The sequence below is a fragment of the Stenella coeruleoalba genome (assembly GCF_951394435.1).
Source record: "Stenella coeruleoalba genome assembly, chromosome: 17".
NCBI classification, from domain to species: Eukaryota; Metazoa; Chordata; class Mammalia; order Artiodactyla; family Delphinidae; genus Stenella; species Stenella coeruleoalba.
In genome coordinates this window covers 69,430,061-69,453,263 of record NC_137163.1, presented here as the reverse complement: position 1 = coordinate 69,453,263, position 23,203 = coordinate 69,430,061, and the positions used below count along the sequence as shown (strand labels likewise).

Sequence of the window (23,203 nt, the reverse complement as noted above, 5' to 3'; positions counted from 1 at the left end):
TTACTCCTCTCCTTCTGGGACCCTGATGCCACAATTATTAGATTTTCTGTTGTAGCCACACAGGTCACCGAGACTCTGCTCATGTTTTCCCCTAGTTGGTTCATTTTTTGTTTTCCAGATTGGATAATTTCTGTTGTTCTGTCTCTGAGTTCACTGATTCTTCCCTCTGTCTTCTCCATTCTGCTTTTGTTCCTATCCGTTGTGTTATTTCAGTTATTTTACTTTTTGGTTCTAAAAGTTTTATTTGGTTCCCCACCCCCACCCCCCCTTTTTTTTTTTTGCTGAGACTATTATTTTCATTTGTTTCAAGAGTGCTGCTAAATGCTCATTGAAGCCTTTTTATTGTAGCTGCTTTAAAATCTGTCAGATAATTCAAACATCTCTTGTCATCTCAGAGTTGGCATCTACTGATTGTCGTTTTCCATTCAGTTTGTGTTCTTTTTGGGTCTTGGCATGAAGAGTGATTTTACTGAAATCTAGATATTTTGAGTATCTGAGACTTTGGATCTTGTTTCAGCTTTTTCTTTTAGCTGGCTTTCACTAACAGCAAGGGAGGAGTGTGTGCCATCTTGTTACTACCAGGTGCGAGCAGAGTCCAGGTTTCCCACTCGGCCTCCAGTCACCCCCAGGGCAGTGCTCCATTTTACTGCTGGGCATATTACTGCTGGGTGGTGGTGGGTGCCCCAACTCCCCACGAGGCCTCCTGGGGCACCATCCTAGCAGATAGGGGAGGCTGCTTCATTGATGCTGGATGGGGTGTAATTCTGCCCCCACACCCCACCCCAGATTGTCTCCACTGTCTTAAAGGGAGGTGAGTAAGTCCCTGCTTTCTCTGACACCATCTTGTAGGGTTTGAGGCATCTCATTACAGCCTAGAAAGGAGGGAAGTTAGCCTTGGTGGAGGTGGGGCCGCAGCATTTTCTGTGATGTTGGCTGGAGTAGAGCAGTTATTTTATATGTTATCTATTGTGGGAGGCTGCCCCTTTCTTGGTCCTTTGGCTAAGAGAGCAGGCTTTTGTTGAGACTTTTTCCCCTGCATCCATTGGCATTTCTGGGTTACCTGTTACTCCAGCGCCCAGTCTGGGATATATGAGGTAAAAGGAAACTCAAGGAACTCACTCCTAGGCTGAGGTTTTTTTTTTTTTTTTTTTCTCTTTTGGATCCCAAGGTCCAACTCAGTCTGTCTTCTCTCTGCCTGTTTTATTTTTTTTTGGACTTCTTTTTCTTGGGTTTTTTTTTTAACTTTATTTTTCTGCTGTATTGTCTTTCTTTTAAAAATTAATTATTTTTTGGCTGCGTTGGGTCTTCATTGCTGTGCGTGGGCTTTCTCTAGTTGCAGCAAGCAGGGGCTACTCTTTGTTGCAGTGCACGGGCTTCTCACTGCAGTGGCTTCTCTTGTTGTGGAGCATGGGCTCTAGGCATGCAGCCTCAGTAGTTGTGGCGCACGGGCTTAGTTGCTCTGTGGCGTGTGGGATCTTCCCAGACCAGGGCACGAACCCATGTCCCCTGCATTGGCAGGTGGATTCTTAATCACTGCACCAGCAGGGAAGCCCCTGCATTGGGTCTTTGTTGCTACATGCAGGCTTTCTCTAGTTGCAGCAAGTGGGGGCTACTCTTCGTTGCGGTGCATGGGCTGCTCATTGTGGTGGCTTCTCTTGTTGCAGAGCATGGGCTCTAGGTGTGTGAGCTTCAGTAGTTGTGGCACATGGGCCCTACAGCATGCAGGCTTCAGTAGTTGTGGCATGTGGGCTCGGTAGTTGTGGCTCACGGGCTCTAGAGCGCAGGCTCAGTAGTTGTGGTGCACGGGCTCAGTAGTTGTGGCATGTGGGCTTAGTTGCCCCGCAGCATGTGGGATCTTCCCAGACCAGGGATTGAACCCGTGTCCCCTGCATTGGCAGGCGGATTCTTAACCACCGCACCACCGGGTAAGTCCGAAAGTCTTCTTACATTTGTTTTATATATGATGTCCAGAGATTATAGTTGTAGTTAGGAGGAAGAATAGTGAAAAGTTCATCTGCTCCATCTTCCTAGAAAAGTCTCTAAAGGGCTTTTAACACAAATGTCATGTTTGTACTTGATATGACATTATGGGGTAGCTATTATGGGGATTGTGATTATAGAGTAATTGAGTTGGCATAATGGATTTGGATGATGGATTTTGTCTATGATGTTGAAAGTAATTGGCTAAAGGATCTTTGAAAAGGTGCCTGGAAGCATTCTAGGTAAAGATAATCTGAACCTGAACAAAGTGAGAAGGAAACAGGAGACCCAGCTGGATTTGTGCAATGCTCTGGAGGAGGAAGTCGACAGACAGGTGGGAAGTGGTCCCAGAGTTCCAAGGTTAATGACACGGCCCATGTGACTAGAGAGATTGGGCAGACTTTTTATTTTGCTGTGTGGTGCTGTATCACCTTTTGCATCGGTTGTGATTAACTGTGGATGTATATAATAAATCTAGATGGCTGGGAAAGGTACTCTGTGTTACGTTCCTGTGGCTGATATCCTGATAAACAGGCTGACACATCTGAGTCTCACCATCTTCCTAAGGACGGGAGCTTTGAGGAAGCTCTACTTGGTCAGTTTCACATACCAGATAAAGTGTGTTTTGTACAGATTGATGAGATAGAAGATTTACCATATCATGTATTTTAATCAATAGGACAAAATAGAAGGATGAGAGCTGATGGAATTTTACTTTGTCTTGACAATTATTTAATACTAGTACTCTTACCAGGCAGTTTGAGTCTTTTTTCATCTGTCATTTTGATATTAACTGCATTTCCATGGCAATATTTTATAGCTTAAATTTGTAACTTAACTCATAACTGTAACTTAAATCTTAAAAACATAATATGAAGTAGAGTACTTTCAAGATTTACGTATTGCCATTTGAGTGTTTCCCTGCCTGTCACATTTATATTTATATGAAAGCCAAAGCTATTCAATATATTTGTTTCTTATTTCCCCCTTGAAATTTGTTGACGGCATTTCTGTAACTGTTGGTTACAATGTTATGGTATTATCTCTCTGGGAAAGTGGCATACACATGAGTCCTTAATTGGTTATTGTACAATTGATTTTTTTTTTCAAATACACTGAACTTCAGTTTTCTCATCTCTAAATTGGAAGCACCAATACCTACTTTGAGAGGAGAATTTTGAAAGATACCATGAGAAAACTTATAGCACAGTGCCATGCACAAGTAAGTCCTCATTTTGTTTTCTGTTCTGTACACGTTTTTATTTCCCTTTGAATTAACAGAATGGCCCCAGGATTGGAAAGAAATCTTCATTTTTATAAGAAGCATTGAGATCCTTTGAAAGAATCAGTATAACTGAGAGTCTTGTCTCAGATAATTAACTTGTTCTCTTTCATAATAGTAGCCTATGGAGAATGTGTAGTCTTTGGACATAGACACAGCATGACATTTGCACTATGTGTGATGAAATTAAAGAGTATAATCTATGTGGCTTCTAGCAGACATCATAGGCATTGTCATCAAGTTTTGTGTTTAAAATAAATTTATTTTATTTATTTTTGGCCGTGTTGGGTCTTCGTTGCTGCACGCGGGCTTTCTCTAGTTGCGTCAAGTGGGGGCTGCTCTTCGTTCTGGTGTGCAGGCTTCTCACTGCAGTGGCTTCTCTTGTTGTGGAGCATGGGCTCTAGGCCCACGTGTTTCAGTAGTTGTGGCTCGTGGCTCTAGAGTGCAGACTCAGTAGTTGTGGTGCACTGGCTTAGTTGCTCCACGGCATGTGAGATCTTCCCAGACCAGGGCTCAAACGCGTGTCCCCTGCATTGGCAGCTGGATTCTTAACCACTGTGCCACCAGGGAAGCCCCTGTCATCAAGTTTTTGATTGCTTTTGGAGTAGAATATTTAAAAAAAATTTTATTTTTTTAATTGATGTATAGTTGATTTACAATGTGTTAATTTCTGCCGTATAGCGAAGTGATTGTTATACATACATTCTTTTTTACATTCTTTTCCATTATGGTTTGTCCCAGGATATTGAATATAGTTCCCTGTGCTATACCGTAGGACCTTGTTGTTTATCCATTCTATATATACCATTTTGTATCTGCTAACCCCAAATTCCCACTCCATCCCTTCCTCACCCCCTCTCCCCCTTGGCAACCACAAGTCTGATCTCTTGTGAGTCTGTTTCTGTTTCATAGATAGTTCATTTGTGTCATATTTTAGATTCCATGTATAAGTGATGTCATATGGTATTTGTCTTTCTCTTTCTGACATCACTTAGTATGATAACCTCTAGGTCCACCCATTTTGCTGCAAATGGCATTATTTCATTCTTTTTTTATGGCTGAGTAGTATTCCATTGTATATATATACCACATCTTTTTTATCCATTCATCTGTTGATGGGCATTTAGGCTGTTTCTATGGCTTGACTATTGTGAATAGTGCTGCTATGAACATAGGGGTGCGTGTATCTTTTTGAATTAGAGTTTTCTCTGGATATATGCCCAGGAGTGGCATTGCTGGATCATGTGTCAGCTCTATTTTTAGTTTTTTAAGGAACCTCCATACTGTTTTATGTAGTGGCTGCACCAATTTACATTCCCACCAACAGTGTAGGAGGATCCCCTTTTCTCCACACCCTCTCCGGCATTTATGTATGTATGTATGTATTTATTTTTGGCCGTGTTGGGTGTTAGTTGCAGCACGTGGGCTTCTCTCTAGTTGTGGTGTGCGGGCTCCAGGGAGCATGGGCTCTGGAGCTTGCGGCACACAGGCTCTCCCATTGAGGCGCACAAGCTCAGTAGTTGCGGCGCGTGGGCTTAGTTGCCCTGCAGCATGTGGGATCTTAGTTCCCTGACCAGGAATCAAACCCACGTCCCCTGCATTGGAAGGCGGATTCTTTACCACTGGACCACCAGGGAAGTCCCTCCAGCATTTGTTATTTGTAGACTTTTTAATGGTGGCCATTCTGACTGATGTGAGGTGGTATCTCATTGTAGTTTTGATTTGCATTTCTTTAATAATAAGGGATGTTGAACATCTTTCCATGTGCCTGTTGACCCATCTGTATGTCATCTTTGGAGAAATGTCTATTTAGGTCTTCTGCCCATTTTTCATTTGGGTTGTGTTTTTGTTGTTGAGTTTTATGAGCTGTTCGTATATTTTGGAAACTAAACCCTTGTCGGTCCCATCATTTGCACATATTTTCTCCCTGGAGTAGAACATATTTAAGGAATATTGAAATGTTTCAAGTTTAACTCCACTTTGTTCATTCTTTATTAATATGTTAATTTCTAATTGTATCTAATTCTTAATTCTTAGTGCCCACGTACATATCAAGCTGAGTATGTATTAAATAAGAATTTACAGGTTCGTAGGATTTGAAAGTATTTGAGGTAGCCCTTTTTCTTATACCAGAATGTTTGTAATCTAATGAATTAAGATGAATGTATTTACAAAAATCTGATATAAGAATAGTGAATAAAGTGAGACTGAAGGCTTTGACTAAAGATATCAAGTGTAAAATGAAATGTGCTGTTTTTTAAGGAGTGTCAGGGAAGAACCCCAACCTCACAGAGGATGACAGTAAGTAACAAGACTCCAAAGGAAATGACTCAGCAAGCAAGCAGGCTGGCTGGCCACAGCGCCATAGGTGCAAGTGTACACCAGGAGACACAAAGGATCAGGGCAAGACGGTTTCCTACTCACAGCACAGCAAACAGCAGGTGTTATTCATTCCCATTTTAATCTTAAGTATTTAACACTAGACATTAACTAATAATGCACATCAGTACAGTACTGCATTCAAGGAAGAAATGTGATTGCCACTAAATATCACTTACAGGAAGATCCAGCTTTTTTTTTTTTTTTTTGCGGTACACGGGCGTCTCACTGCTGTGGCCTCTCCCCTTGCGGAGCACAGGCTCTGGACGCGCAGGCTCAGTGGCTGTGGCTCACGGGCCCAGCTGCTCCGCGGCATGCGGGATCCTCCCAGACCGGGGCATGAACCTGTGTCCCCTGCATCGCAGGCGGACCCTCAACCACTGCGCCACCAGGGAAGCCCAAGATCCAGCTTTTAAAATACAAAACAAGAGACTTGTGTTGAACAGAATCTAGAATAGGCGATGAATCCCACTAGTCATCTGGGTCTGCAGCCTCATGACAGTCCTGACTATTCCCCACTATAGTCCTTTCATGGATTACTTCCCTCAGAATAATTTCCCTAGTCCAGTTGTCTTTATCTAGCTATTTGCTCACTTTGAAAAATATTGTTAGCTTTCTACCCAACTTTGTGCTTTCAGGGAACTGCATTACGAGTTGTCCTCCCTTCTCCGCACCCTATTGACAGTAACATGTATTTCTGTACCTTTCTAAGCTATTCTCTCAACTAAAACAGTGAGGGAGACTCAATAAAAGTCATCCGGGGAATACCACCTTTCATAGGGCACTGGGCTCATTTAAAAGAATCTCAGATTTTGTTTTCATTAACTGTGAGGTAAGGGGAAAGGACCCAAGAGGTACATTGTATTTAATTGAGGATTTTCTTTAAAATAGTCAGTGGAGCTTAAAAAGCCCTTCGTGTCTGTGTATGTTGTACTTCAGAGTGGCCGCCCTTGATACTAACATTGAAAAGGTAAGCGAGCCAGACACTTCGTGTGGATGGTACTCTGAAGGGGAGCCTGCACCCTTGTGCCACAGGCACTTCAGAGCCAAATCAAACAAAAAGGGTAGAAGTCTCGCCAGCACAAGTCAGTATGCAGACCGTATTTTTTTTTAAACATCTTTATTGGAGTATAATTGCTTTACAATGGTGTGTTAGTTTCTGCTTTATAACAAAGTGAATCAGCTATACGTATACATATATCCCCATATCCCCTCCCTCTTGTGTCTCCCTCCCACCCTCCCTATCCGACCCCTCTAGGTGGTCACAAACCACCGAGCTGATCTCCCGGTGCTATGTGGCTGCTTCCCACTAGCTATCTGTTTTACGTTTGGTAGCGTACATATGTCCATGCCACTCTCTCACTTCATCCCAGCTTACCCTTCCCCCTCCCCGTATCCTCAAGTCCATTCTCTAGTAGGTCTGCGGCAGACAGTATTTTTAAGAAATGATCATACTTTGGCTGTTTGTCTTCTGCTTTTGGGACATCCATACTTGACGCCTCTTTTGTTCTTTTTGTTTTTATATTTGTTTACTTAAAATTTCTCTGAATTATACACAGATTTAGTGGAAAAGAGCATTTCTTAGTTTGGATTACTTTTGCCTCTATATTCTAGCTCTTTAATAGCCTTGTATTCCGAAGGATGGCAAAACAGATTGGTTCTGAGAACGAGTTATTTGTAGACTGCCTTATAAAACAGATGTCTGTGGGAAAAGGGTGTGTGTGTGTTTATAGTTTTAAAGGAAGGGACATGTATGAGAATTTTCATAAAACCTAAGCTTTTCCATATATAAGAATATTACAGAGCAACTCTTTTTCTTTATTTTTTTGCCTTTGGTTCTCAAGCTTCTGTAAATGTCAAATCTTTCTGTGTCTTTGAGAATGCATGATCATTTCAAGATTATTTTCCTTTTCCAGCTTCTAAAAATCCACATTTAAACTTCCACATTTCCTATAATTTGTTTGAACCCATAGCTGTCAACCCATAGCAGGGAAATGCAGAATCTATACCAAAGGTATAAAAATAGTATAGACATATAAAATATAGATGATCTGACACTGTCACTTAAATCGTTTTGCTAAAGGTCCTAAACTTTTTTCCTCTTACCCTGGCACACTGGTTTTCAAGATTAATGAGTGCTTATCCCTTAATTCTCAGTAGATGCAAAAACAAAAGGATAGAATTCATCTGGAGGAGTTATGGGGAGAGGTAGAAGCTTAATTCTTATTTTTCTTAAACAGTGTAGTTTGCTGTTAAGTATTGGTTAATTTCCTCTTACAGTGTATTTTGGCTGGAGGATATCTTAAAGAAAGGAAGCTGTTCAAACATGCCTTGTAGTTGATCTCTTAATCCAAATCGCCCTATTATCTCGTTCCAGTTCTGGGTATCGAAGTGTAAATGTTCATGGGATTAGACGATTGGCTTACTTGAGTGATAACATTTTAAAACAAACGTAAAAGCATATAATACTTCTGGATCCTGTGATCTGGGAGGGTATACTCACTACTAAAGTGACTATGAGTCCTTGAAAAAACAGTTATTATAACATCATTTTTTTGTTTAGTAGCACTAAAGATTCTGGCATTCAAAATATATGTTTAGGGCTTCCCTGGTGGCGCAGTGGTTGAGAGTCTGCCTGCCGATGCAGGGGACACGGGTTCATGCCCCAGTCCGGGAAGATCCCACATGCCGCGGAGCGGCTGGGCCCGTGAGCCATGGCCGCTGAGCCTGCGCGTCTGGAGCCTGTGCTCCGCAACGGGAGAGGCCACAGTGGTAAGAAGCCCGTGTACCGCAAAAAAATAAAAAATAAATAAAATTTATCTTTATTTGCTGTTATAATATATAGTTTATGAAACCTCTGCACTCATACATAATATGAAAATAAACCATCATCCTTATGTTCCCAATAAAATATTCATTCTCTTAGGTAAGTTCAGATAAACAAAGCAAAATCCAACTTTCATGGAAAATGGGAGACGGTAGGGGGTAGAGGTGCGTCTTTACCTCCAGGCTCTCATGCTTCTCTGCTCGGCTGCACTTCCATCCACTTGTCACCCTCCAGGTGCTCCACCCGGCTGCCTGTGGCAGGGCGCCTGTCCCCTGTCCTGAGAACTGTCTGCTTCTGATCCATCCCCTGCTTGAGACCCGCCGTCTCCGTTCCTACTAGTAGTCTTCCTCTTTTCTCCACTGTTGTTTCGAACAAGTGTGATACTTTAATTGTACATTTATTTGAGATTTCTATATTTTACCCAGATCTTTCCTCAGGACTAGAATTCTGTCTCTGCCAGTATCCTATCTACCAGTGGTTTCCTTAGTTCTTTCAAAACGTAATATTTTTAAAATAGTATTTTAAAACACTATTTTAAAAGTAGTGTTTTAATGTTTTATTAGACAGTTGTCAAGAATATAGTTGAGGAACCATATTAAATATTTGACATTATACTGATTAAATAACTCTATGTAAATATCCCCCCCAAAAACTTCATTCAGTAGACTAATTTCTGTCTTCTTGTAATTTAATGTGTTTATCGTATAGAGACGTTTAACGAAATTATTTGACCTACCCTATGAAAGGTAAGTAGAAATCAAAATTCAGTGTTATATTAACAAAAAGCCATAGTGATTTAAAAAAAAATTTAATGTCTTATTAAAATTACTTTCTTTATTGCAGGTTGATTAGAGCACATGCCCTAATCTGAACTTATATAACATATAATCTTTCAAAGAACACATTAATGTATTTAATCAGAGCATTGGTATTGTTTCTTATAAAAGTTTTTACCTTTGTTTAATCGTCATGTACTTTTTTTAGACATTTCATCACCTGTTTCTTCCCCGTGTGGGGTAAGAAAGGAAATGGTAATTAAAGCTTTGCAAGCCCAATATATTTCCCTACCCCACAGATATTCTAAATTAAATAAAGTGAGTGAGGTTAGTATTATTAAAGTTGGTTGCTAGCTAGGTAATAACGAGGACATTTATTCTCCAAATATTTTTGTTTAATAAATAATACTACAGGTAAAAAACAATTTGCAAGCAGCCTCTGTGTATGACAGTTTAATTAACAGGGCATAATCAAAATTAGATATGAAGAAAAACAACTGAATTCAGTGCAAAATACCGAAAGCTAAAGGTCCAAGAATTCATTCATTCAGACACTAGGTAGAATGAATTATCATAGCTCTCAAGCAAAACTAAAATAGCAGTGTTCAGTTAAAGGAAAACTGAAATACAGTATAATGTTGGTGAATGTTATAACAGTCAGTCTGAGTTTGACTACATCAAACAGAAGCCCAAAATAATGGTGATGGAAATTTTTCTCAAGTCAAAAACATCCAGAGTGGATAGTCTGAAGCTGACAGTGGCTCCACTGTGTCCTCAGGGACCAGCCAGGCTCTTTGCCATCCTTAGCTTTGGCTTTACTGTCAAGGTTAGCTTCTGTCCTTCAGCGACTCGCAAGGCTCTCAGAAGCAGGAAAAGTGGGTAGGGCTAGAGATGAAAGGACTTTCTTTCTTGTAGAGTTGAGTCATTGCCCTCTAAGCAGCCTTCTGAAGTGGCTCACCATCTTGTTAGACACAGCTCGGTCACATGACCACATGAGACTGTGAGGGAAACTGGCATATGTTAATTAACTTGATTGTGGTGATTATTTCAAAATGTATACACATTAACAAATCATCATGCTGTACTATATGTATATATATGTGTGTGTGTATATATACACACACACACACAATATTTGTCAATTATTCCACAATAAAGCTGGATGAAGAAAAAAGAAAAGGGCTTAGAGGCTGGAAAAACCTAACTGTAGAAAATAGGAGGAAATGGATAAATATATAAATTGACAGTTGAAATCTGAATTTTATTCTCAACCTACGAAGCAGTGCATATTAGAAAACCTTTCTTTACGCTCAAGTGAAAATGAGACCATCTGTATAATTACTGCATGGGTTCAATTATAATTACTTTTTCCCCCTTTTCAGTTTCTTATGCTGTAATTTGGCCCATATTGTTACAGTGTGTCTTGCAGTTCGGTGTATTCTATCACAAGTGGAAAACACGGACATCGAAATGCAGAAACCAAGACCCTGGGGAAGGGCTAATGGATTACTGATTTGATTTGATTGTCAAATATAACCAATAATTAGTTTACATATATTGATTGATTGATTGATTGATTGTACGTGGGCCTCTCACTGTTGTGGCCTCTCCCATTGCGGAGCACAGACTCCGGACGCGCAGGCTCAGCGGCCATGGCTCACGGGCCCAGCCGCTCTGCGGCATGTGGGATCCTCCCAGACCAGGGCATGAACCCATGTCCCCTGCATCGGCAGGCGGACTCTCAACCACTGTGCCACCAGGGAAGCCCTAGTTTACCTTTTTTAAAAAAATATATTTATTTGATTGCACTGGGTCTTAGTTGTGGCTCTGGGCTCCTTAGTTGTGGCATGCGAACTCTTAGTTGCAGCATGCATGTGGGATCTAGTTCCCTGACCAGGGATCGAACCCGGGCCCCCTGCATTGGGAGCGTGGAGTCTTATCCACTGCACCACCAGCCAAGTCCCAGTTTACCATTTTTAACAGCATTAAAAGTTGCATCACCTTAGTTCAAACCACCAAAACAAAACATGAATTAGCAAAAACATCGTTGGAATCTGTGATTCCTCCGGATAGTGTTGGCTTGTGCATATAACGTAGAGATAAAGATTAAGAAGAATGATGCCAACAAGAAACCTGGCGTGGTGTGTATCTACATCAGGTTGATAAGTGCTTTATTGTTTTGAAACTTATAGCAGGGGTTTTATGTAAGGTCAGCCTGAAAAGTGGTTCTCAGATGTTATGTTCTGCTGTGTTCTGATTGACTTTGAAATGATGATTTTTTACATTCTCTAACAAAGCCTGTGTGACAGCCAACCTTCTGTCTTCCTTGCAGGACAGAGATCCGGAAAAGGCATCCCTTCCAGGATGATCTTCCTTTCTTCGAGAAGCCCCTAGGCCGGCAGTTTTCCTTACCAAACCTGTCTCCGGAAGAGCCTCCACTGCAGACCATGACACTGGCCAATGAGGAAGCACTGCAGAAGATCTGTGCCCTCGAAAGTGAGCTTGCTGCCCTCAGAGCTCAGATTGCCAAAATTGTGACCCTCCAGGAACAGCAAAACCTCGGTGCAGGTCTGCAAGTCCTACATTTGTTTTAACCAGCAAACTGGAAATTAGGAGAATGCCACTAATTTGAAAAGAAAAAGGAAATGTATATATAGAAGTATAACTGAATCACTTTGCTGTACACCTGAAACTAACACAACATTGCAAATCAGCTATATTACAATGAAATTTAAAAGAAAAAAAGAAGTAACAGCCATTGGGCTTGTTGGAAAATCAGTCCTCTGCATTGTCCAGTACAGGACCCAGTCAAGGTTAAGTAGTTTTTGTTTTGAACAATCTTAATGCCGTCAGAGAGGATGATGAGTGTATTTTGAAAACACAAAATATACATACATTGGTAACAGTTGAATTGCTACTAGTGAATGCTGTGGTAAACTTAGTTTCTGTGATAATGGCACCATTCCATCAGACAGGAGGTAATCGCAAAAAACAACCCTGACAGGGTTGAGTGCTATTTACTGACCTACATGTCCTGAGGCAAGTACTTGGCCTTTCTACCTCCCTTTCCTGCTCTAAAATGGGGATAGTAGTTACCTGTGGTAGGGAGTAAACGTGGAGATTATATACGATACCTTCAGCACATAGTAGATATTCAGTAGTCATTTTCCTCCCTCTTGCCCAGAGTGGAAACTGAATTCAGGTCCTTTGACTCCTGGACTACTACTGTTGCTTTTATTTGTGTGGCACTGTCACTCTGGAGAAGAAACTATAGCCTTGAAATCCTAGCCCATTAACCTGTTGGTAGGTAGTGGTTGTTTTTCCAAGTGTTGTTCCCTGAGTCCTGGCGAGACTCAGCATAAGCCAACTCTAAAGGTTAAAGGATAGGACAGTTATTCTGCCTCTGAGCCACTTTGCTTGTGGTCCTAGAGTTTAATGTAACCCCACATGGAAACCTCATCCAACCTGGGTCAGGCCAAGATGGGCAGAGGGTGAGTGCACTCCCCACACCTGGTGTTACTTAAGTGAAATTTGCACGTAACTTATGAAAAACCAAAGTCCTGCCCTTTTCTGTTTAACCTAAGAATTACATTTCTCTTTTGCTTTACCTCCCTCTTCTGGCAGACTAGAAAACTACTGTAAATTGTGAGATAATTTGGGGCTTTATGTTAGACTTCTATTTACAATCCATATCCCTTGGGTAAAACTCGTGTGCATCGAGTTCCCCCTAATTAATATAGTTCACCCCCAAAACAACTCTGTAATTTCCAATTATGCAGAAAGATGAATTTTTAGGTCCTTATTTTAGAACCACTTTAACTCTTGGTTACTTCTTGTTTTGGAAATTTACTATAACTTTTTTTTTCCTCCCAGAAATTTGTTCAACAATAAATCTAAAACTTTAAACACACTTTGGTCAATGCACATTCTAGTTAATGCTCAATTAAATCTTCTATGTAAATATACTTAAAAAGAACCACGGAGTATCAAATGGTTTTTTCAAATACTTAACTCTAGTACTAAATTGTCAAACTGTATATACTGAAGATAGTTATGTGTGCAGTACAGATGCTCTGTTTCATCTAAAAGTAGCTACACACTTGGCAGCAGTCAGACTTGAACATTGGAGATCACAAAAGCGCCCTGTTAAGTTAAATGGAATGTTTCCATCTGGAGAGTTTGGGATTAAATGATACAGTGACTGAGATGCAGGCATTTAGATTCCAACCAAGTAACTGAAACTTCCTTTCTACTTATGTAACTTTGATTCTTTTTAAGGATACTGTTTTCAGATATAAAGTCCTTAACATAATGTTGCTTTTAAAATAGTTTATTTGCCTATTACCAGCAGGATCAAAATGACTTTCCCTTGTTTCTGTAGGTGACTTAGAATCTACGGCATCCGTTGCCCCAGCGCCACCCTGTGTCCCACCAGCTCCCCCTCCGCCACCTCCCCTCCCTCCGTCAGGGCTCCACAAAAGCGCATCTGCTATTGATCTGATTAGAGATCGAAGAGAGAAAAACGCCTGTGCTGGAAAGACTTCAGTCAAGAGCAGTCCAAAGAAATCTGATATGCCAAATATGCTGGAGATCCTTAAAGACATGAACAGCGTGAAACTTCGGTCAGTAAAAAGGTGAGGATATATTTGCCTTCTTTCTCACTTCCCTTGATTTTTTTGCCTAAAACCAAGTACTAGGTTTCTTTTTTTTTTTTTAATTTTTGAATTTTATTAATTTTTTTCATACAGCAGGTTCTTATCCATTTTATACACATCAGTGAATACATGTCAGTCCCAATCTCCCAATTCATCACACCAGCCCCCCCCAACGCCAGTTTCCCCCCTTAGTGTCCATACATTTGTTCTCTACATCCATGTCTCAAATTCTGCTGTGCAAACTGCTTCATCTGCACCATTTTTCTTGGTTCCACATATATGCATTAATGTATGATATTTGTTTTTCTCTTTCTGACTTACTTCACTCTGTATGAAAGTCTCTAGATTCATCCATATCTCTACAAATGACTCAATTTCGTTCCTTTTTATGGCTGAGTAATATTCCATTCTATATATGTACCACACCTTCTTTATCCATTCGTCTGTCAGTGGGCATTTAGGTTGCTTCCACATCCTGGCTGTTGTAAATAGTGCTGCAATGAACACTGGGGTGCATGTGCCTTTTTGAATTATGGTTTTCTCTGGGTATATGCCCAGTAGTGGGATTGCTGGGTCCTATGGTAGTTGTATTTTTAGTTTTTTAAGGAACCTCCATACTGTTCTCCACAGTGGCTGTATCAATTTACATTCCCACCAACAGTGCAAGAGGGTTCCCTTTTCTCCACACCCTCTCCAGCATTTGCTGTTTGTAGATTTTCTGATGATGCCCATTCTAACAGGTGTGAGGTGATACCTCAGTGTAGTTTTGATTTGCATTTCTCTAATAATTAGTGATGTTAAGCAGCTTTTCACATGCTTCTTGGCCACCTGTATGTCTTCTTTGGAGAAATGTCTATTTAGGTCTTCTGCCCATTTTTGGATTGGGTGGTTTGTTTTTTTAATATTGAGTTGCATGAGCTGTTTATATATTTTGGAGATTAATCCTTTGTCCGTTGATTCGTTTGCAAATATTTTCTCCCATTCTTAGGGTTTACTTTTTGTCTTGTTTGTAGTTTCCTTAGGTCCCATTTGTTCATTTTTGTTTTTATTTCCATTACTCTAGGAGGAGGATCAAAGAAGATCTTGCTGTGATTTATGTCAAAGAGTGCTCTTCCTATGTTTTCCTCTAAGCGTTTTATAGTGTCCAGTCTTATATTTAGGTCTCTAATCCATTTTAGTTTATTTCTGTGTATGGTGTTAGGGAGTGTTCTAATTTCATTCTTTTACATGTAGCACCACTTATTGAAGAGACTGTCTTTTCTCCATTGTATATCCTTGCCTTCTTTGTCATAGATTAGTTGACCATAGGTGCGAGGGTTTATCTCTGGGCTTTGTATCTTGTTCCATTGATCTACATTTCTGTTTTTGTGCCAGTACCATATTGTCTTGATTACTGTAGCTTTGTAGTATAGTCTGAAGTCAGGGAGTCTGATTCCTCCAGCTCCGTTTTTTTCCCTCAAGACCACTATGGCTATTTGGGGTCTTTTGTGTCTCCATACAGATTTTAAGATTTTTTTGTTCTAGTTCTGTAAAAACATGCCATTGGTAATTTGATAAGGATTGCATTGAATCTGTAGAAGCTTTGGGTAGTATAGTCATTTTCACAGTATTCATTCTTCCAATCCAAGAACATGGTATATCTCTCCATCTTTTGGTATCATCTTTAATTTCTTTCATCAGTGTCTTATAGTTTTCTGCATACAGGTCTTTTGTCTCCCTAGGTATGTTTATTCCTAGGTATTTTATTCTTTTCGTTGCAATGGTAAACGGGAGTGTTTTTCCTTAATTTCTCTTTCAGGTTTTTCATCATTAGTGTATAGGAATGCAAGAGATTTCTGTGCATTAATTTTGTATCCTGCAGCTTTCCCAAATTCATTGATTAGCTCTGGTAGTTTTCTGGTGGCATCTTTAGGGTTCGCTATGTATAGTATCATGTCATCTGCAAACACTGACGGTTTTACTACTTCTTTTCCAATTTGTATTCCTTTTCTTTTTCTTCTCTGATTGCTGTGGCTAGGACTTCCAAAACGATGTTAAATAATAGTGGTGAGAGTTGACATCCTTGTCTTGTTCCTGATCTTAGAGGAAATGTTTTCAGTTTTTCACCATTGAGAACGATGTTTGCTGTGGGTTTGTCGTATACGGCCTTTATTATGTTGAGGTAGGTTCCCTCTTTGCCCACTTTCTGGAGAGTTTTTATCATAAATTGGTGTTGAATTTTGTCAGCAGCTTTTTCTGCATCTATTGAGATGATCATATGGTTTTTATTCTCCAATTTGTTAATATGGTGTATCACATTGATTTGCGTATACTGAAGAACCCTTGCATCCCTGGGATAAACCCCACTTGATCATGGTGTATGATCCTTTTAATGTGTTGTTGGATTCTGTTTGCTAGTATTTTGTTGAGGATTTTTGCATCTATATTCATCAGTGATATTGGTCTGTAATTTTCTTTTTTTTTTTTTTTTGCGGTACGCAGGCCTCTCACTGCTGTGGCCTCTCCCATTGTGGAGCACAGGCTCTGGACGTGCAGGCACAGAGGCCATGGCTCACAGGCCCAGCCGCTCTGCGGCACGCGGGATCCTCCCGAACGGGGGCACGAACCCGTGTCCCCCACTTCGGCCGGCGGACCCCCAACCACTGCGCCACCAGGGAAGCCCTGTAATTTTTTTTGTAGTATCTTTGTCTGGTTTTGGTATCAGGGTGATGGTGGCCTCATAGAATGAGTTTGGGAGTTCTGCAGTTTTTTGGAAGAGTTTGAGAAGGATGGGTGTTACCTCTTCTCTAAATCTTTGATAGAATTCACCTGTGAAGCCATCTGGTCCGGGACTTTTGTTTGTTCGAAGATTTTTAATCACGGTTTCAATTTCATTACTTGTGATTGGTCTGTTCATATTTTCTGTTTCTTCCTGGTTCAGTCTTGGAAGGTTATACTTTTCTAAGAATTTGTCCATTTCTTCCAGGTTGTTCATTTTATTGGCATAGAGTTGCTTGTAGTAGTCTCTTAGGATGCTTTGTGTTTCTACAGTGTCTGTTTTAACTTCTTTTTCATTTCTAATTTTATTGATTTGAGTCCTCTCCCTCATTTTCTTGATGAGTCTGGCTAATGGTCTATCAATTTTATCTTCTCAAAAAACCAGCTTTTAGTTTTATTGATCTTTGCTATTGTTTTGTTTCTATTTCATTTATTTCTGCTCTGATCTTTATGATTTCTTTCCTTCTGCTAACTTTGGGTTTTGTTTGTTCTTCTTTCTCTAGTTCCTTTAAGTGTAAGGTTAGATTGTTTGAGATTTTTCTTGTTTCTTGAGGTAGGATTGTATTGCTATAAACTTCCCTCTTGGAACTGCTTTTGCTGCATCCCATAGCTTTTGGATCATCATGTTTTTTGTCATTTGTCTCTAGGTATTTTTTGATTTCTTCTTTGATTTCTTCAGTGATCTCTTGGTTATTTAGTAGCATACTGTTTAGCCTCCATGTGTTTGTGTTTTTTACGTTTTTTCCCCCTGTAATTGATTTCTAATCTCAGAGTGTTATGCTCAGAAAAATGCTTGATACGACGTCAGTTTTCTTAAATTTACTGAGGCTTGATGTGATCTATCCTGGAGAATATTCCGTGTGCACTTGAGAAGGAAGTGTAATCTGCTGCTTTTGGATGGAACGTCCTATAAATATCAATTAAATCTATCTGGTCTATTGTGTCATTTAAAGCTTGTGTTTCCTTATTAATTTTCTGTTTAGATGATCTGTCCATTGGTGTAAGTGAGGTGTTAAAGTCCCCTACTATTGTGTCACTGTTGATTTCCTCTTTTATAGCTGTTAGCAGTTGCCTTATGTATTGAGCTGTTCCTATGTTGGGTGCATATATACTTATAATTGTTACATCATCTTCTTGGATTGATCCTGTAATCATTATGTAGTGTCCTTCCTTGTCTCTTGTAACATTCTTTATTTTAAAAGTCTATTTTATCTGATACGAGTTTTGCTACTCCAGCTTTTGATTTCCATTTGCATGGCATATGTTTTTCCATCCCCTCACTTTCTGTCTGTATCTCTGTAGGTCTGAAGTGGGTCTCCTGTAGACAGCATATATATGGGTCTTGTTTTTGTATGCATTCGGTGAGCCTGTGTCTTTTGGTTGAGCATTTAATCCAATCATGTTTAAGGTAATTATCGATATGTATGTTCCTATTACCATTTTCTTAATTGTTTTGGGTTTGTTTTTGTAGGTCCTTTTCTTCTCTTGTGTTCCACTTATAGAAGTTCCTTTAGCATTTGTTGTAGAGCTGGTTTGGTGGTGCTGAATTCTCTTAGCTTTTGCTTATTTGTAAAGCTTTTGATTTCTCCCTCGAATCTGAATGAGATCCTTGCCAGGTAGAGTAATCTTGGTTGTAGGGTCTTCGCTTTCATCACTTTAAGTATATCATTCCACTCCCTTCTGGCTTGTAGAGTTTCTGCTGAGAAATCAGCTATTAACCTTATGGGGGTTCCCTTGTATGTTATTTGTTGTTTTTCCCTTGCTGCTCTCAATAATTTTTCTTTGTCTTTAATTTTTACCAGTTTGATTACTATGTGTCTCGGTGTATTTCTCCTTGGGTTTATCCTGTATCCTGACTCTGTGCTTCCTGGACTTGGGTGGCTATTTCCTTTCCCACGTTAGGGAAGTTTTTGACTATAATCTCTTTAAATATTTTCTTGGGTCATTTCTCTCTCCCTTCTCCTTCTGGGACCCCTATAATGCGAATGTTGTTGCGTTTAATGTTGTCCCTGAGGTCTCTGAGGCTGTCTTCATTTCTTTTAATTCTTTTTTCTTTATTCTGTTCCACAGCAGTGAATTCTACCATTCTGTCTTCCAGGTCACTTATCCGTTCTTCTGCCTCAGTTATTCTGCTATTGATTCCTTCTACTCTATTTTTCTTTTCAGTTATTGTATTGTTCATCTCTCTGTTTGTTCTTTAATTCTTCTAGGTGTTTGCTAAACATTTCTTGTGTCTTCTCAGTCTTTGCCTCCATTCTTTTCCCGAGGTCCTAGATCATCTTCACTATCATTATTCTGAAATCTTTTTCTGGAAGGTTGCCTATCTCCACTTCATTTAGTTGGTTTCTGGGGTTTTATCTTGTTCCTTCATCTGGTACATATCCCTCTGCCTTTTCATCTTGTCTATCTTTCTGTGAATGTGGTTTTTGTTGCACAGGCTGCAGAATTGTAGTTCTTCTTGCTTATGCTGTCTGCCCTCTGGTGGGTGAGGCTATCTAAGAGACTTGTGCAAGTTTCCTGATGGGAGGGACTGGTGATGGGTAGAGCTGGCTGTAGCTCTGGTGGGCAGAGCTCAGTAAAAGTTTAATCCGCTTGTCTGCTGATGGGTGGGGCTGGGTTCCCTCCCTGCTGGTTGTTTGGCCTGAGGTCATCCAACACTGGAGCCTACCTGGGCTCTTTGGGCTAATGGTGGACTCTGGGAGGGCTCACACCAAGGAGTACTTCCCAGAACTTCTGCTGCCAGTGTCCTTGTCCCCATGGTGAGCCACAGCCACCCCCCACCTCTGCAGGAGACCCTCCAGCACTAGCAGGTAGGTCTGCTTCTGTCTCCTATGGGGTCACTGCTCCTTCCCCTGGGTCCCGATGCACACACTACTTTGTGTGTGCCCTCCAAGAGTGGAGTCTCTGTTTCCCCCAGTCCTGTCGAAGTCCTGCAATCAAATCCCACTAGCCTTCAAAGTCTGATTCTCTAGGAATTCCTCCTCCTGTTGCCGGACCCCCGGGTTGGGAAGCCTGACGTGGGGCTCAGAACCTTCACTCCAGTGGGTGGACTGCTGTGGTATAAGTGTTCTGCAGTCTGTGAGTCACCCACCCAGCAGTTATGGGATTTGATTTTATTGTGATTGCGCCCCTCCTACCGTCTCATTGTGGCTTCTCCTTTGTCTTTGGATGTGGGCTGTCTTTTTTGGGGAGTTCCAGTGTCTTCCTGTCGATGGTTGTTCAGCAGTTAGTTGTGATTCTGGTGCTCTTGCAGGAGGGAGAGCACGTCCTTCTACTGTGCCATCTTGAACCGATCTCCCAAGTACTAGGTTTCTTGCAAACTTTGTTTTATAACATGACTACATGAGTAGCTCTAAGTTTTTAGTTTAAAAATGATAGTTAACTGTGTACGGGAGCCTAAGAGATTAGCAGAATAAACACTTGCAGGTAACTTTCCAGTTTCTCCCCCAACTGCATTTGAAGGCTTTTCATTACTGTGCAGTCATTCATCCAGTGAAGCTGTATGCATCCCTGCTATGGTAGTCACCAGGCTTTTGGAGAAGAATGGAACCCTAATTTCCCTGAAGGAGCACATAATCTCTGCTCCTGAGAGGACCTGAGGGACTGTTACTGGGCACTTTTGTGCTCTTTCATTGAGCTTTAAATCTAGGTTTTCCACTTCGCCGCATCAGTATGTGTCAGTGTCTTTGTCACGTGTATTGATGCCAGGAAAGTGCCGCCAGGCTCCCCGTGTGCTTCCCGGAGGGATCAGCGCCCCCTCGGTTCATGTTCATTTCTCTCAGGTCAGCACAAGACACGAAGCCCAAACCGGTGGATGCTGCTGACCCTGCTGCCCTCATAGCAGAGGCTCTGAGAAAGAAGTTTGCTTACCGGTATCGTTGTGATAGCCAAGGTGAAGTTGAAAAAGGAATTCCAAAGTCTGAATCAGAGGGCACCTCCGAAAGAGTGTTGGTGAGTACTGGGCAGAGTTCTCTCCAAGTACAGCCTGGTAGTTCACTTCACTGCTGCACGCTGCAACACATTCAGCTGTGTGCGCCTGCAAGATTCAAAAGGACGTATGCTACAGGATTTAGTCCCTACCTACAGCTAGATTACCTATTATAGAAGAGCACAGAGAAGGAAGCAAAAGTTAACCCCTGGTTTCATTGCTTAGTGTCTCCTGTGTTAAATTTTTCATGCTGTTTTATTTAAGTATAATGAAGTGAAATTCATTACAATAAAATTTATATCTGAGGACAATAAAAATGCTGATATAGCAAGGAAAGATCATTTTCTCTTAGGGCACCTGTGAGGAAGTCTCCTGAAGAGGGAGAGACATTTGACCAGGGGCTTGCAGGCTGTGGGCATGCCAAAGGTGGGGACTGAGCAGATTCATGGAAGCTCTCGAATATATTAATTTATACATTACCTTTATTCTGGGTACTGTCATGGGGCATATGTGTTTATTCCAGAGATGTAGATATCTTAGAAATTCTAGCATCTCTGAAAGTCTTCAGACATTGAAAAGGAAACTCTGTACCTTCCTTCGTTTATTCGGAGAAGTAAAATTGGACTAAGCTAGGCTCTTGCTAAGGTAATTATAGTTTTCTAGGGCGTAATTTTGTTGTCTCTTTGCCTTTCACTCTTGATATGTCATGTTTATAACAACTTGTCAATTCATAAAGGTTTTAATATTACGTAGCTGTTTGGTTTTTCATGAAGAACATACCTTTGATCCATGATTGGGAGCGGGGCATATCATTACTGTTACATGAACCAGTGTCTTTTTTGTTTCTTTTCTAGTTTGGGCCACACATGTTGAAGTCTACAGGAAAAATGAAGGCTTTAATTGAAAATGTTTCAACTTCCTAATACTGAGCTGAGAAAGACTGTCCTACTAGTTCAGCTGTTAGTGTTGATTTCTATTAGCCGAACAGCCCTAATACACCATTTGGTAAATACCTGAATTTAGTGTCTCCTTTTAAAAGTCTCAGAGGATTAAGCTGTAACAAAAGCACTCTAAGTTTGTTCGCTTTTAAGAGAAGGTCCGTTCTGAAGTTTTCCATAACATATTTATATTCTGACGTGTTTTTAATGTGTAGCCAAGATGTTTAGATTTCCAGTCTGGAAAACAATTATATAGATTTCAGAATAAAGAAAGGACCTTTGTAGATGTGAGTTTTTAATTCTTAACACTAATTTATCTGTACAAATGTTTTATGTGCATGTATTCAGGACGTAAGGTTTAGCAAGGGGGTGGCGAGGGTGCTGACAGTGCCAGTTGTTTTTCTATTCAGTGATGGAGCAGGTGGAATAACCAGGTTGTTGGAATGAAATGGTTCTGAGATTGGAATTTCTTACCTTGAACAGAACTTTTTATGTTAGATTCTCTCTCACGTTTTCTTGGATTGGAGATGGAGTTTGAGTAGGAACCAGATAATGTTTGCTGCTGAAATTACATAATGCTTTCCTTTAAAGAGGGAAGTCAAGGATCATGGAAACCGTTTTCACTGTAGTGCCATCCAGTGCTGAGGAAGGAAATGTAGTTTTCAGATAGTGAGGAATCAAATGATTGAATTAAATCTCTTTTAAAGTAAAAACTAGAATATACCATCTTTTTCTTTCAGTTTAATAAATGGCATGAAGATAACTTGCTGCTAATACTTCTGGAAATGTCAGCATAGTGGAGTTAAACATTTTTAATATTGGTCCAAATAGTAGCTTTATAATGAAATATTGAATAGGAGAAAGAATTTTCTGTAAGCTGCTTATCATTGGTCAGAACGGTGTTCTGCTGAATTATATTATGTAGCATAAACCTTAGGTGCTGTTAGGAAGTAGACAGCTGCCTTTCTCCTCTACGACTTCTAAGGAATTGCTACAAGTGATCATTTTTAAATGCATGTATCTTCATGATTTTCTATATTTCTGTTAAACACACATAGTTTAATGTCAGAACCTCCTACTATGAGTAAATATTTGGATCTATTATTTAAATCTAGTGAAAAGAAAGTTGTCCTTCCTGGGGGGATTAGGAGATGTGAAGACCCTTTTAAGTTATTGAAAATACGTGCAGTGTTCTAAATAACAGCAAATATTAGTTGGAGGTGATTTTCATGGTTTGGTTATTCAGCTGAACTTTGAACTGTGGCTTATTTTACACATGTTGATACATTGTTTCTCATTGTTTCCTACGGTTTAAAAATTCTGCCTTTAAAAGGAATTCAGAAAATTCGCCTGATATAAATTTCTTAGGTCAAAGTATGTATTCTATTTGTATCACTGTTGAATTTTGGGCAGTGCTCCAATTACAAGGAAGTTACTGTTTTGAAATAAACTTTTACTTTCCTTGGGCCATAATGCCTATACAAATGCTTTCATTTTTTTTTCCACAATAGGCACGATTCTTCTTTTATATTATACATGCAGCTTCTTTAGAATTATTTGCTTTCTGCATTTTTCAAGGGGAAATATATTGCCTAGAATATATCACCTCTCATTCATCTTTCTCTTAAAGGAACTCCATCATTAAGAGGAGAAAGGCAGTCACTTGGGATGAGTTTCCTCA

At 40.2% G+C, this 23,203-nt stretch overlaps 2 protein-coding genes across 6 annotated transcripts in view; one reads left to right on the top strand and one right to left on the bottom strand.

The window, feature by feature from the left end:
- The window catches only part of MTFR1 (mitochondrial fission regulator 1), a 66,159-nt gene extending 44,157 nt beyond the window's left edge, over positions 1–22,002 (top strand). For both annotated transcript variants that reach the window (XM_079901551.1, XM_079901552.1), the window contains exons 5-8: positions 11,577–11,812; positions 13,626–13,878; positions 20,439–20,607; positions 21,439–22,002. In XM_079901551.1, the coding sequence (XP_079757677.1) occupies positions 11,577–11,812; positions 13,626–13,878; positions 20,439–20,607; positions 21,439–21,507 (727 nt within the window). In that variant the 3' untranslated portion in view covers positions 21,508–22,002. The remainder of the gene's footprint in view (positions 1–11,576; positions 11,813–13,625; positions 13,879–20,438; positions 20,608–21,438) is intronic.
- Positions 22,003–22,042: 40 nt separating this feature from the next.
- Positions 22,043–23,203, bottom strand: part of PDE7A (phosphodiesterase 7A) — a 175,070-nt gene continuing 173,909 nt past the window's right edge. For all 4 annotated transcript variants that reach the window (XR_013824514.1, XR_013824515.1, XR_013824516.1 and 1 more), the window contains one exon: positions 22,043–22,163. The gene's annotated coding sequence lies outside the window, so the exon portion shown is untranslated. The remainder of the gene's footprint in view (positions 22,164–23,203) is intronic.